The 14,724-nt window shown below is 30.3% G+C and overlaps 4 protein-coding genes across 5 annotated transcripts; 3 read left to right on the top strand and 1 right to left on the bottom strand.

The window, feature by feature from the left end:
• The first annotated feature begins 2,865 nt into the window (after positions 1-2,865).
• On the top strand, positions 2,866-4,141 carry LOC117214128 (proteasome subunit beta type-2-like). The gene is made up of 3 exons (XM_033459961.1): positions 2,866-3,206; positions 3,418-3,774; positions 3,884-4,141. Exons 1-3 carry the CDS (start codon positions 3,116-3,118, stop codon positions 4,057-4,059), a joined length of 624 nt encoding a protein of 207 aa, XP_033315852.1. The 5' UTR covers positions 2,866-3,115; the 3' UTR covers positions 4,060-4,141.
• A 281-nt stretch (positions 4,142-4,422) lies between these two features.
• On the bottom strand, positions 4,423-7,187 carry LOC117214115 (minor histocompatibility antigen H13). 2 transcript variants are annotated; one of them, XM_033459956.1, is made up of 6 exons: positions 6,895-7,187; positions 6,233-6,343; positions 6,073-6,176; positions 5,822-5,996; positions 5,254-5,747; positions 4,423-5,169 (listed from the first exon to the last, which is right to left on the bottom strand). In XM_033459956.1, the coding sequence occupies exons 1-6, from the start codon at positions 7,084-7,086 to the stop codon at positions 5,091-5,093; spliced, it is 1,155 nt and encodes a 384-aa protein (XP_033315847.1). In that variant the 5' UTR covers positions 7,087-7,187; the 3' UTR covers positions 4,423-5,090. The 2 variants fall into 2 exon arrangements, with proteins under 2 accessions (XP_033315847.1, XP_033315849.1); XM_033459958.1 differs by having other exon boundaries at positions 6,073-6,155; positions 6,895-7,185.
• A 339-nt stretch (positions 7,188-7,526) lies between these two features.
• Positions 7,527-11,320, top strand: LOC117214094 (zinc finger protein 83-like). Its single transcript, XM_033459947.1, has 3 exons — positions 7,527-7,920; positions 8,042-8,995; positions 9,062-11,320. Exons 2-3 carry the CDS (start codon positions 8,342-8,344, stop codon positions 10,763-10,765), a joined length of 2,358 nt encoding a protein of 785 aa, XP_033315838.1. The 5' UTR covers positions 7,527-7,920; positions 8,042-8,341; the 3' UTR covers positions 10,766-11,320.
• A 292-nt stretch (positions 11,321-11,612) lies between these two features.
• LOC117214104 (ADP-dependent glucokinase) lies at positions 11,613-14,434 on the top strand. The gene is made up of 5 exons (XM_033459951.1): positions 11,613-12,089; positions 12,197-12,484; positions 12,570-12,706; positions 12,777-13,225; positions 13,730-14,434. Exons 1-5 carry the CDS (start codon positions 11,623-11,625, stop codon positions 13,970-13,972), a joined length of 1,584 nt encoding a protein of 527 aa, XP_033315842.1. The 5' UTR covers positions 11,613-11,622; the 3' UTR covers positions 13,973-14,434.
• Positions 14,435-14,724: the final 290 nt, after the last annotated feature.

Raw genomic sequence — 14,724 nt, 5'->3', positions numbered from 1 at the left:
AGTAAGATGGCTGCCGGTAAAACAAAGCAAAAGTAAAAATGTCGGTTGGCGGGTAGTTTGAATTCTATAGAATTTACATATATATATATATATTATAAAAATTAGTATACAGCTTGGATAGATATCTCGAGCATGGATGATTAAACTACTTTTACGGGCTCTACGAAGTACACATTTGTATTAAATATCTTGTAGCTGCTAAATATTTTTAGATTCGTTCCAAACTTTATCGATACAATGACGATAATCGTGTCTCATGTAGTTATATAATATGTCTCATAAAGTAGGAATTGTTAATCAATTTCAAGATTGAAGTATTATTAGATACTTAAAACGTTGTTCGTTGAACACGGTGTACATTATATGTATATACGTCATAGATGGATAGTAACGTAACGGGACTAACAAACGACCTTCAACAAGGTGAACTAATTCTTCCGTAGAAGTAAAAGGTCCATCGGAAGTACTAATTCCTTCTTTCCTTTCTTCCTACTTCTTGTGTCAATTGGAGCGAATAAAAAGAACGTCTTCAGTTTAATATTTTGACAAAGGGAAATGTTTACCATGAATTTTGTATAAAAAAAAGAAAAATAAAACACATAGGAAGATATAGAATCAAAGAAAGATATTAAATACGAAGATTATCTACAGAAAAGCACAATACGCAAATTCCAATTTGTTCAATAATCCACATAGGTTTAGTGCCATGCAAGAATCCGTTGCAACTTCTACGATCCCAATTTTTCTCATAAGTCCATGTCATTAGAAATGATACATTGCCTGTATGTATGAAGCATCATTAACGTTTTCTACTAGAATTTTTTTACTTTCTAAACATTTGTTCACTTTCTGAATAACTTAAAAACACTATATTCTTTATCTGTTCAATATTAGTATCAGTACCATCGGTAAGGTAGATTCCGCTGAAAAGTAGAAAGCCTGTATACCTGAAGGCGCACTTTTTCGATAAATTGGAATCTCAGGAAAAAATTCGATGTTTCTAGTAACGGGAACTGTTTGAACGTTCGTTAGCGTGTTTTAGATACAAAGAAACGGTAATTCATATGTGCACGCTTCGCTTCGATATAGCTTTTCAAATTTTTGTAGGCTAAGCTTCGCTTCTGTCTGAAATGCCGTGTCCCGTGCATGAATGGCATCACGCTCGTTCCTCCCGAACGAACCTGGGAAAATTATCGGTGTTCCGGCATCTATAATAAAGCTGAAAAGAATAAAAGATCCAGTCCGCTATTAGACCTTTACCACTGACACAGAAATGCAATGGTACATTAACGAGCGTGAACCAGTCATTTCTGTTTGCCTCTCTGTCAGTTTCCTTCGTGACCGTTTGCCTCGTCAAGATTATAATTATCCTTTAATAAATTCAATCCTACTACATCGAGAATTCAATATACCTTTTACTTACGTATAATATTTATTTATAGTGCATGTACTATCTTTATATTTTATTTCGAAATAAACTTTCGCTGCAAACAATCTTCACGGTATGAATGAAACTTTTGGATGACGGTCTGGCTCTCATTTTAATAAAATAACTTTAAATTTTTTCAGAAAAATGTTAGTATAAGTTTGAAATAAAAAGATATACATAATTAATATCACTAACGATTCATTCATAACTTTCTGAGATTTGAAAAAATTTTAACAACAAAAAAGGTACAGTTAGGTGAAAGACAACTTAAAAAACATAATTAGAGGAAAAAGAAATAATGTACGGGGTGAAAAGTAAAACAGGTAAGGTAAGCGGAAAATATAGATTGGATAATATAATTTCAGAAACCTAACTCAGAAATTCATTTTTATGGGTACTTAGTGGCAAACGAATTTCATTTTGTATTACATACTGGTAGAATATCTATTACAGCTACTTGACATACAAAGTGTCAGGATAGCGGGAATCGTTGAATGTATTCTATCATTTGTATTCTGCTTCCCTTTTCTTGCACGGTGCATAATAATTGTTACTTTGCAATTCATTCTAATGAAAAATGATCTATGAATTTCATATTAGAAATAATGGGGTATTGTTTTATTGCATGTTTAAAGATATCCTTCTCATTAAAAAAATATAATAATTAGAGTGATATTTCAACATATACATGTAGCTACTTTTATAGAAATACTTTTGTAATATTATATTCCCTTGCTAATATACTATATATATGTAGAGCTTTTATTCAAGTTCGCGAGATTATATTTATTAAAATTCATATCCTTAACCTTTAACAGATGCCTAATATCTTTAACAATGAATGAGGATTCAAATAATGATAATGGCAATCTACTTCCGCTATTAATAAGAAAGCTTTTGATAAATGTGAAGATTTTAAATAATTAAACGCTTCGTTCATTTGCAAAATAAGATTGTTTTATTCAATTCAATTTGCAATTTTACAATAAATTTTGTAAATAAATTTTGTAATGAATTCATAATTTTCCGTTTAATAATTTGTGTAATTGTGTAATTTTATAATAACTTGATTCCGTTGTACGACCGATGAAGCTAAAACAACTCTTCTCATACGAAAATGAACCAAAAACTTATAAGTTCCCGTCACGCGATGATAATGAAATCAATATTGGATTACTTAGAAAGTGTAAATTGAATTACAGATTTTGATCTAGCTCTGCCTTTAGTTCTAAACTGTAGACTAAGTTACTCTTTTAAAGAGTTCTATAAAAAAGGAAATAAATTAACTTCATTAAAATAAATGCATGCTTTATATAGAAAACGAAAGTTTTAAAGAAGAAAAGATTGTACATATTATATATATATATATAAGATCATAAATATTTTAAGAAGTTTGAAGTCATGAAGTAGAAATAGGTGAAAATAAAAATAAAATGTGAAACCAGGTAAAATCTAGTAAATCTAGATAACCATTAAGGATGACAGAATTCTTCTCAGCTAGCAGAAAAGAACCTGCTTGCGGTTACCAACTTATTTGTCATTGAACATATAAGACATTGATGACCGCCGCGTTACTTTACTTTAACAGTTGCGATCCTAACCTCATAGTTCGTGACAGGCAGATTTTGGTATTGTTTAGTCGTGTTGCAATTGCGCTCAAGACAGTAGAAAGAATTATTCCTAAAAATGGAATGTTTAATCGGAATACAATTTAAAGATTTTGTTTTAGTTGCGGCTGATATGACTACAGCTCAATCTATTATGGTTATGAAAAACGGTAAGAAATTAAACGGTTGATTACAACCTAAAAAATACTTCCAGATAAATTATTTGTTTTATTATCAATTTTCTGTTACAAGTATTATTGAAGTATCAAATTTATCTGTATTTGTAATTTGAAGTATTGATACATATCTATTTATAATTATAAGATATTTACGTAGTAAATGCAAGTCACTTTATATATTTCGTTGATTCTGTTACTTCAGATGAAGAAAAAATTCACAAAATGTCTGATAAGCTTATTATGGCAGTATCTGGAGAATCTGGGGATACTACACAATTTTCAGAATATATAGGAAAAAATATACAGCTTTACAAAATGAGAAATGGCTATGAATTATCTCCAAAAGCAGCTGCCTCTTTCACCAGAAGAAACTTAGCAGATTATCTTAGAAGTAGAACACCATATTTTGTCAATTTATTAATGGCTGGCTATGATGTAAATAGTGGACCAGAATTGTACTTCATTGATTATCTAGCATCATGTGTTAAAGTGCCCTATGCAGCGCATGGCTATGGAGGCTTTTTCTCCCTTTCCATTTTAGATAGATATCACAAATATGGTAAGAAAGACTATTAAGATCAGATTTACATTAATGTTTATTTTGTATATGGTATTATTAATACAAATTTTTTATCAAAATATGCTGCATACACTATTCTATATTACAGATTCAACGGAAGAAGAAGCATACATACTATTGAAAAAATGTGTCAGGGAAATACACAAGCGATTAATAGTTAATCTTCCAAATTTTAAGGTACAAAAGGTATCTAAGGAAGGTATAAAAGAATTGGAACCTATCACAGCAAAGAACTTGGCTATTGAAGATGCTGATAAGGCATAAAGTATCTATTTTTATTCATACTATTTGTAATATTATTCTCAATTCAAAGAATAAATGTTTTAAAATGAGATAATATCGCTAATCACTACTTTTTGAATAGAAAACCTATAGGCAATCACATAAAAAAGATAGAATGAATAAATGAAAAAAAATGTAGTTTTATTATGTTTTCGATGTTTACACATTTTTTTAACTAAACACGCTTTATAAAATCCATTTTTTAAGTAAGTTTTATCAATTAAAATATTGTTATATTATAGAAAAATTGTATATATTTAACAAAATTAGAAATGGAAAAAGAAGTTACTAACAACAAATCAAAAAATTATTTCAATTTTTGTAATCATTTTTTCGAATTGTGCATGTGAAAAATTGTATTATAATTTATAATTCATTTAAGTAATCCACACCTCTAATAAAATACAACATATGTTGTAGACTATAGATCTATTGGAATAGGAATTCAATCTAGTTATTCATAATAGGGTAAAAGTTGTATTTTATACAGAAATAGAAAATTCCAACCTAATTCTCTATTCTAATTATTTCCTTCTTTCAGGTCCTCTGATCCAATAAAAACTAATTCACACTTGTAATATGCATATTAATATAAATTCTTATTTAAAATTTTGCTTACAAAGGAACAATTTATCTAAAAAAAATACTACTTTTTCTTTTTGCTTTCACTCTTGAATGATTTATCTATAAATTATTGATATTAATCTTTCTATATATGTATATTGGCATTTATGAAAAAGGATATACATACAAAATGAGTTACGAATCATCAATTCAGTCGAATTTGAATGTATGAATGTCAACTAAATTTGAACCAAGCATAAAATTATATCTCACAATGTTTATGTAAGATATAATTACATATGTTGTTGATACTTTTAAATTTCATGATTGTACAGCTTGAGCATAAGAGAAACTATCATTTCTTTCCCTATAAACGATAAATTTGAAACGATAACAGCATAATGATAATGCTGACAGTTTTATTACATTGATCACCTTAAATACGAATATTATGTGTCCTTCTTCGTTTCTACTTGCGTTTGTGCAGTTTCTTCTGTTTGTTTTGGAATAACTGGATGATCTTCGTAACTGAAAAAGATTAGTAAATTATAATCTATTGTTTAAAACAATTTCAAGTAGAAGCATATAAGTGAAACACTTATAGATACATACGAAAATAATGCTTTTAAGTCTCCCTTAGCCAATGCCAAAAGTACGGGAGTACCCAAACAAGCAGGTACTAGATATAGCAGAGCCGGTTGTGCGTGATTAAATAAATGCATAATCAGCATCGTCGCTAGTAATCCCATGAAATATGCGAAGAATGTTGAGTAGAAATACACATTTGTCTTTCTGCTTAAACTATTGTCGAACCGCAATAGAAGGGCAATGAAAATCCCTGGTAAAACAATGTCACCTAAACCCAGCATAGCAAAATTGCTGGCTGTAAGTCCTTTCTCTAATATATCTTGAGGGAACACTAATTTAATTGGTACTTCGAATGATCTCGCGACTGTTACCATTACATCTGTACCAAACACCCAAAATGCATCATAAAACAAGAGTCCGCAAAGCAAAATACATCCTGTTGGAACATTGTTCACATGTAGTAATTCAACTCCATTAATCGCAAACGCGATTCCAAATAAATTATTGGCAATCCAATGCTGTAAAATTTAAAAAAATTATTTTGACTTGAGGTACACTTGTACCAAAGAAAATTTTGTTTAATGTCTATTACCTTTTTTAAAAGATACCAAGTTCCAACAAGTGAACAGCATATTAGACAAACAATATCATGAAGATTAAATTTGTAATTAATAATATGTTCTGACTTATCACCTTCTCCTTTAGTGAATGATATATGATACTGAGTTTTTGGTATTGCAGCAGGTACCAATGATGAAATTAATGGACTGTAATCAAAATCATAATATGTAATTTCAAGAACGCTAACTACATATATTCCAATAAATCAGAAACTATGTATACCTCGTAAGGTGACACAAGGCTAAGATACCTAAGAAAAAAAAATAGGCAGCCAAAATTTGATTAACAAACTCCTTGGCAAATATCTGAAAAACATTGACATAACTCTAATGTGGAATAAATAAAATTCTTATACAAGGATCATTCATTTAACACTTGTTACCTTATATAATACATATAGTCCAACTAATGTAATACTAGAAATGAAAGGAAATATTGCTGCTTCCTTGCGTGACATTGTGTCTGGTTGTTCTCCACTTTTTTTACATTGTTGCTATAAAAAATATAAAAGCACTACATGCTACAGAACATTAATAACAATTATAAAATGCTACATCTTAATGCTAATTAATTTAAAAATTACAGTGGTATATGTCAACATTTTGAAAATTTGAATTTAGTCATATATTTCAACTTTTAAACAGTATAGGCCCTCTAGTTTCATAATTAATTAAGCTATAAATTACAATAGTAAAGTTATAATTAGGTTATAAGCACAACTTTATTCTGTGTTACGATTCTTCATGACTTGAGAAAGTATAATGAATTTTTTATAACAATAATTGAAGACTATTTTACAAAAAATAGCAGCAGTGAACTGATTTACATTACTATGATTTTCTGGTCTCCAATTAAATACTTTACAGTTATCAACCTGTAAACGCATTAAATATCATCCAATGATAATAAAAAAGATATTCTATGCAATATAAAATTATCATTTGAATATTATGAATTAATGAAAATTAAACAGTTAATTATTAGAAAGTTCGAAGAATTTGTCCGACATACGCGTATAAAACATATGTCAAACGCGTGGCTAACCTGCTGCTCCTTATGGTGTCTAACAGCTCGGTAACTACCAAAGAAGATAGGTAATATGGCCATAATTATCAAGCTTCCATAAGCAAGAACCATTCCCTCAGATGTCGATGATATTCTTCCAGTAATCGCCTCATTATTCTCTGTTATATTTTCACTCGCTTGAACAGCAATTTCGTTTACCTCGCTTGCCATCTTGGACTTATTAATTCGACTGTATGTGTAATGTGTAGTTGCAATTTGTGACACGACTTCAAAAAAAATCTTCGAAAAAATAATTCAAAGATGGATAATCTTCATATCATGTTACCATTAAACTCAGTAAGCTATTGAACAAATAAGAAAATTACATTTATATAATAAAGAAACTTACAACTTAAGTAATTAATTGATAATAATACAGCAAAATAGTTCGTTTTTATTTTTTTTGTGATCTATTATGTATTTATATATGTAATGATAGATGATAATTATCAACCGAGTAAAAATTTTTTATATTTCTTATAGATTTTTTAATTCTTCAAGCGAAATGTTCAATTTGATTAGTAATGACAATATTATGATAGATTAATTGTGTTTTGTTTACGACAGAATATATGATTAAAAACCAACCTTTAGGTATTCTGACACGTGGACGAATAAACATTATCTCTAATACAGCCGTGCCTTCACTGGTACCGTCAAGTCTTGGTTTAATGAAGCGATGAGAACTCGCTATGAAAATGACAAACAAGAGTTTACGATCGTGTAGTGAACATTAATTATTAAATGGACAAACAGAAAAACGTGTATTTTTCTCCGTCGTCACGTAAAAATAATACAATGTTAGCAGCTTCCAATAGAAAATGGACATAAAGTTCCATAATTTTAAAATGAATTGAATCTCATAAAGAATTATATAGGTTAAAAGTCTGTATCATTTTACACTTAAAAGAAAATGTAAATTTTGTTTGATTATATATTAACTTTATTCGCATGTACAAGAAGAAATTTGTTCTCCGTACGCAAATGATAATGAATTATTATGTGGTATGTTTTATATTTAATAAAGACTATAACTATTTCCTTTCTTTTCGGAGAAAGTACAGTACATATATGCATTTGTAATATTTTATTTTTAAAAGTATTACATTTTTTACTTTTTTAACAGATACCAATGAGTTAAGAAAGTGAACAATGGACACACTGAAAGCAAAAAATGTACCAAGGAAAACATTTAATTTGTCATTGGAAAGAATCAGTATTAAATCTCTAAAACATGAAATAAATATTTACCAAGAGGTACTTAACTTTTTACCTCTGAAGAAAGCATATATTTATAAGTTGTGATAAATTGTTTATAGATATTATTCCCGATAAATAGATCTTTTTCTTTTAAATAACAAGGTATAAAATCTCATAGTTCTTAAATCTCTCTGAAAGAATCATAAATTATTTGAAAATTGAAAACATGAATTCACTTTATAATACCACAGACAAAAAGTTGTATCATAGAGGACAAATTGATGTAATAGATATGCCAATACAATTAACTTGTAATTACAAGTATTTCCTTGTCTACGAGGATCAAGTATCCAGATTTGTTGTGTTGAAAGGTTTACATGGAAACACAGCAAATGAAGTAGCTGTAAAACTGTTAGACATACTGGCTATTATCGGAGCACCACAGGTCTTACAAAGCAGCAATGGACGCAAATTTGCTGAAGAAGTTGTGCAAGAGATACGTCTTTTGTGGAAAGATTTCATGATACTTCATGGAGAAATCACTGAGAACAGTGAGCAGAGTAGAGATTTTAAAACCTTACTTGAATGTTGGGTAGAAGAAAATCCAACGAAAACATGGTACGAAGCTTTGAAACATATACAAATTTTTCAAAATTCAACATTTCGTTGTGAAAATGGAAAAATTCCATATGATATATTATTTGGGAAAAATGTACATGCAGAATTCCAAAAACAAACTAATCTAATAAATTTAAGAGATAATGTATGGACAGAAGAAGAATGGATTAGCCTCTTATCCGACAAAGAAGATGAAGTTAAGGAAGAAGATATGCAGCAGCTTATAGATGAGCCTGCCTTTGCAAATAGAGATGTAGATAGCGTAAGTATATTATTAATAATATAGTTATTCATATATATGTTATTGATCATTATTTTAATTCGTTAGTTAAATGATTGTGAGAGTGAAGATTCTTGCAATGAAGTCAGGGGTGAATTTCAAAGAAGCACTCCTGGTTTTAATTTTGTGAATGTTAAGAGTGAACCTTTGAACATGCATACAGAAGATTCAATATTTGAGGATGAATTGGGAATAGATGACAAGGCATCAAATGCGGAGAATCAAATCAATTTAAAATGTAAAATCTGCAAGAAACAATACATGAAACCCGGCCACTTAAGAAATCATATGAGAACACATATAAAGGGGAAAAAGTTCGAATGTAAACTATGCAACAAAACGTTTCACGTTCTAAGTTTATATGAAAAACATATGAGACAATCTCATAGACAAAGTAAATTATCCAGTCTGACCAGAAGTAGAAGAAGTAAAGACTCTCAAGATGAAACAACATTAGACACGAAAGCATCTAAATTAAGAAATTTCTCACAATTAAATGCCAATGAAACACAATCAAATGAAGCAAATGATTGTACAAAGACAACAAAGAGTTTAAGTCTCCTCAAGGAAAGGAAGAAAATTGCTGCAGACAATCGTCCAATGAAAATAAATGGAGATCCAACTTTGGAATGTTCATATTGTAATCAAAAGTTCAACTTTCCTAGTGTATTAAAAAGGCATATGCGATCTCACACGAACGAAAGACCCTACATTTGTTTAATTTGTAATAAGAGTTTTAAGCAATTGGGCCATCTTAGCCAACATTCATTAACGCATAAAGATTATCGGTCTTTCCATTGTGCGGTTTGCGGGGTGAAATTCGACTCTTTAGGTTCGCTGAAGATCCATGCTCAATCGCATAAAGGACATTACATTTCAAAAACTAAAGAGACTCTCCGTTTGTTCGAATGTGATAACTGTAAAAAGGTGTTTACCACCAAAAGCGTTTTGGAACGACACATACTTACTCATTCTCATGAACGTCAATTCCCATGCATCATTTGTGGGAAAAGATTCAAACAAGCGGGACACGTGAAATCTCATATGTTGGTACACACGGGAGAACGAAAATTTGAATGTTCTGTCTGCAAAAAGAGATTTAGCCTTTCGAATTCTTTGAAGAAACACATGTATGTTCACAATGGAGAAAAACCTTATCAATGCGATGTATGTGGTGCACGGTTTCTTGAAAAAAGAAATCTAAACGGGCATCTAATGACTCATACGAACGAGCGTCCGTTCCGCTGTAAAATTTGCGGAAAAAGATATACTTTAGCCGATACTTTGCGTCGGCATATAAGTGCTGCACATGAAGATGGACGCACTTATCAGTGCGAGATTTGTGCGAAGATGTTCAAGCAGCTCGCTCATCTGTCTGTTCATAAAAAGGTACACAACGACGAACGCCCATTTCAGTGTCATTTATGCGAGAAAAATTTTAAACATAAAAATGTGCTTAAATCTCACTTGGCCATTCATGCAAATGTAAGGCCATTTGAATGCGATGTATGCAAAGCTACGTTTGTAAGGAAAACAAATTTACAAACTCACATTGCATCAGCTCATATGAACGAAAGACCATACGTTTGTACTATTTGTGGAAAACGGTTCAAACAGATTAGTCACTTAAACGGTCATGTAGTAGTGCATAGCAATTTAATGCCTTATCAATGCGATTTCTGTGATCGACGATGTAATAGACTCGATAATCTAAAGAAACATATGCGTCTTCATACGAAAAATAAAGAGTAAACAGCGTAAAGTAATTGTTTTGTAAAAGATAGAATAGAATTGTTTCAATATGAAACTATCCAAACTGAATCTTACGTATATCGTTAGTAAAAAGAAGTTGACATTAGAAGCTTCCATTTTTAATCTATGATAACTCTACTTCTTTTTGATTAACTTTGAAAAAATTGTTTTTGTAATCATATATGTGATTGGTGTATACTTATAGACTTCAAATATTTTTATATCTCGTAAAGAGCTTCAAATGCTTAACAGCTTTATTCTTTTGAAAAAAAAGATTCCCCATGTCCTAAATAAATTAGGACTGGTACCAACAATCAGAGTTTCAAAAGAATACAGCTACATATTTTAATGTATGCCCTCTGTATTTTTACTAATCAGTATCATAAGTTCTTTTTTTACTTTTTCTATCATATTGCAATCTAAAAATTATAATTGTACAAATATAGAAGATGAATTCCTAAATCAAGATCAAATTTTTAAAATTTACATATGTATGTATTCTAAGAAGTTCTATGTTCAATGAGATCAATTGTGTTGTTTTTTTAAATAAATATTATTTAAAAACATATATAGGAAGTACTTTTATTCTACGAAGAGCACTTGTATACTTCGAGTAGATCAATATGTTGCCCTATAAGTTTATTCATCTCTTATTCCAAAAAAATTATTGTGTGGCCCTTGAAATATTGTAACTTTGTTGTATAAAATTTCTTCATACAATAATAAATAAGGTAAATATTTATGTGATCCCTTTTAGCTGAGTTACCATGCATATAATATAGTCAAACTAGTATAATGCAACATACATTTTAAAATTTCTCTTTAAAAAGTAAAGAATTGTTTTAAATTGATATAGCATGGTTATTTATTATGGTCAGTTATTTGTCATTATTAATCATAATCTAACAAAATTATGTATCAACTCTGCATTGATTAGATTTTTAAAGAGTCCAGTGATTACAGCGCTTAGTTCATTGTTATTGGAACTCAAAATGGGGTACAACAGGGGATTAAAATTTGGTACAGCGTTCACTGTACTAATAGTTCTAGTCGCAATTTATTATAGAAATTCAGAAAACATTCTTCAGAAACGTTTGCAAACTTTGATCCATGGCTTGGAAAGACTTGAAAATAAACACGTGATGTCATCACGACCAAAAGTTGCGATAGGTTATGGCGTGTGTACCGACGTATACGTCAATGCTAAAGATTTACTTAACTATTCCGATGAAGTCGGACAACCACAACATTTTGATGAAATCAACACAGAGCTAGAACTTTTAAAAAGCTTCGCTTATTATTTTCGCCATGGAGCTGCTGCAGAGTAAGTCTTACTTTTGCCATGTCACCTTTAATCGAATTTTTGTATTTCTCATTGAGAAATACATTTTTCCTATTTCACATTTTATTAACATTTCATTTTTGTATCAGGAGATATATGGCAAATAGAACACTATTTGACAATCTTGTTGCCAAAGCTCGTTCATATCCATCTTCATATTCTACCATTGGTGGTAACGCAGCAGTTATGGCCTTAAGATTTGCAAGAGAAGGGTGTGATGTTACACTTGCTGCAAAACTGACTAGATCCTTGCATCAAATGATACCACAAGTTATTAATATTGTAGGGGGTGAAGTGAAAAGGGATGACATTCATTTAGTAATTGAATACAAGCATGGAGATATTTGGGGTCCATATTCCAGTGCTAGAGCTAATAGGTATAATATTTAAAAAACTTCAGAAAATATTGTAGACATATATAATTGTAATAGATCCTTCTAAATCACTATAACTATTTTTTAGGTACATAGTTCACAATGATGCCAATAATCCAAAAATTAGTTCTCTTGATGCATTTGATAAACTACTGTTAACATACGAACCTAACTTACTTGTTATCAGTGGTCTACAAATGATGGATAATTATCCATTTCCTAATGGTAATTGAAACACTATTCTTAGTTGTGTAAGTTTTGTGATCTGTTTAGAAAAACGTTTATTGAAATGCAGGTGATAGACAGAAACTTTTACGTAAAGTAAAGAAACAAATGACGGATCGATCTGCATCGACTAAGATTCATTTTGAAATGGCCTCGTTTGCGGAAGATAAATTACTTTTTGAGCTTTGCGACTCGATTATTCCATTTGCCGATAGTTTAGGGATGAATGAGCAAGAAATAGCCAACTTGCATAACGCGATGTATTACGGAAATATTTCATTAGTGGCAAATTCAACGCCACGTATAGCGACAGTCTTAGATCAAATGCGAACGTTATTCAAATTGATACGTATGAAAAGTAAGACTATTGAGCATTCTCGAGAATTAACTAGAATTCATGTACACACGTTAGCCTATCAAGCTATATTTACTGTAAAAGGCTCTATATGGAAAAATACGATGGCTGCAGCAGCCAAAGCATCACTAACAGCTCATAGACACGTATGCGCGACGAGCCATGTAAGTAAATATGATTATATTTTGTTAATTATAAGCTTATAATTATATGAATATATGGGTGAGTCAGCTAAATGGAATGATTTAAATATCTCCTTTACTTACTATTGTGTGAAAAATCTGTTTAGGACAAAATTGCACTGTTTCAAGGGGAACATATATTAATGGACAGACATTTTTAATGTCATTATTTTATAAGATTACAAAATGTAGTTTATCGTGACAAACTTATAACGTCGAAAGATATGAAGGAGAGAATTGCAGCTGTAGGTGTATCCATAACATTGGATGAAATAGAAACTATGTATGAAAAACTAATTAGAAAATTTGAATTATGCATTGCAGCAAACGACCACCATATCAAGCATAGTATTAGTCATTTGTGCCCTTTGAAATAGTGTAACTTCGTTCTGAGAAGATTTTTCATACAATAGTAAAGATATTTAGATGATACCTTTTAGTTGACCTACTCTGTATATGTATATATATGAACTTATGAAATTTTAGGTCGACATTAGTAAAGCTGCGTTGATTTTAGACGATAGCTTTTCGACGTCTATCGTTGATGGCACCCGGATAGCACTAGATATTGAGAAACCAGTATCCTGTTGGGACGAAACATTAAAAATAGAAAGCAAAGATGTTATTATTCAAGTTTGTGTGGCACCAGTATTAGTTTGCACCGAAGCAGCGCAAACTGCTGGCGGCGGAGATAATATTTCAAGCGCGGGCCTTGTACTACAGATTTAATGTACTGTTTGTACTTTTCAAGATAGTTGAGCAATATTGAATTTTCGTACTACTTTACTACGATACTCACAAAGTCAAATTAGATTTTAGTGCACAGCAGCTTTGGAAACTTAGATTATAATTCATTCCATGGGCTATCATTCCAATATATACAACACGTTCGTTGTTGTTTTCTGATATGCAGATGTTGTTCATAGGTTAAAGAACAGCAATCTTTTGATATTTTATTCCGTGTTGTACTTATGTATGTTAAAAATTACAGGGCTTAAAAATAGTATTAAATAATATGGTAATGATTTGAGTTATTCAAATATCTAACTTTAGATACTGATTTTCACATATAAAAAGTATATAAGCATTTTATCTCCTTATACATAATAAAAAACGCGTTTGAAACTATGCATAATATCGAATGACATTTTTAAAAGAGAACAAAGTATAATAAATATTATAAAAATTAAATGTCATTTTATTTCATGCATGGGACGTTTCAACACTAGCTTTAAAATTGGAGTTAATTAATTATTGCTCTAATTTGCGTGCCCTGTACATACAGTTTGAAGTTTGTTACCGTTCGTTCCATTGTAATGTAGTAAAAATATCGTTGAGTCTCAAAATAATTATTAAGTAATTAAGTGACATTTGAGAAATTACAATATGGCAATACTATATAGCACCATTAGGCATGTTATTTATGCCCAATATACTTAATGAATTTTTAAATTCATTTTCTCGAAAACAAAATGTCATAT

The sequence above is a fragment of the Bombus bifarius genome, unplaced genomic scaffold (assembly GCF_011952205.1).
Source record: "Bombus bifarius isolate JDL3187 unplaced genomic scaffold, Bbif_JDL3187 scf7180000007970, whole genome shotgun sequence".
NCBI lineage: Eukaryota > Metazoa > Arthropoda > Insecta > Hymenoptera > Apidae > Bombus > Bombus bifarius.
Note: the sequence above shows the minus strand (reverse complement) of the source record. Positions and strands in the feature narration are given on the sequence as shown.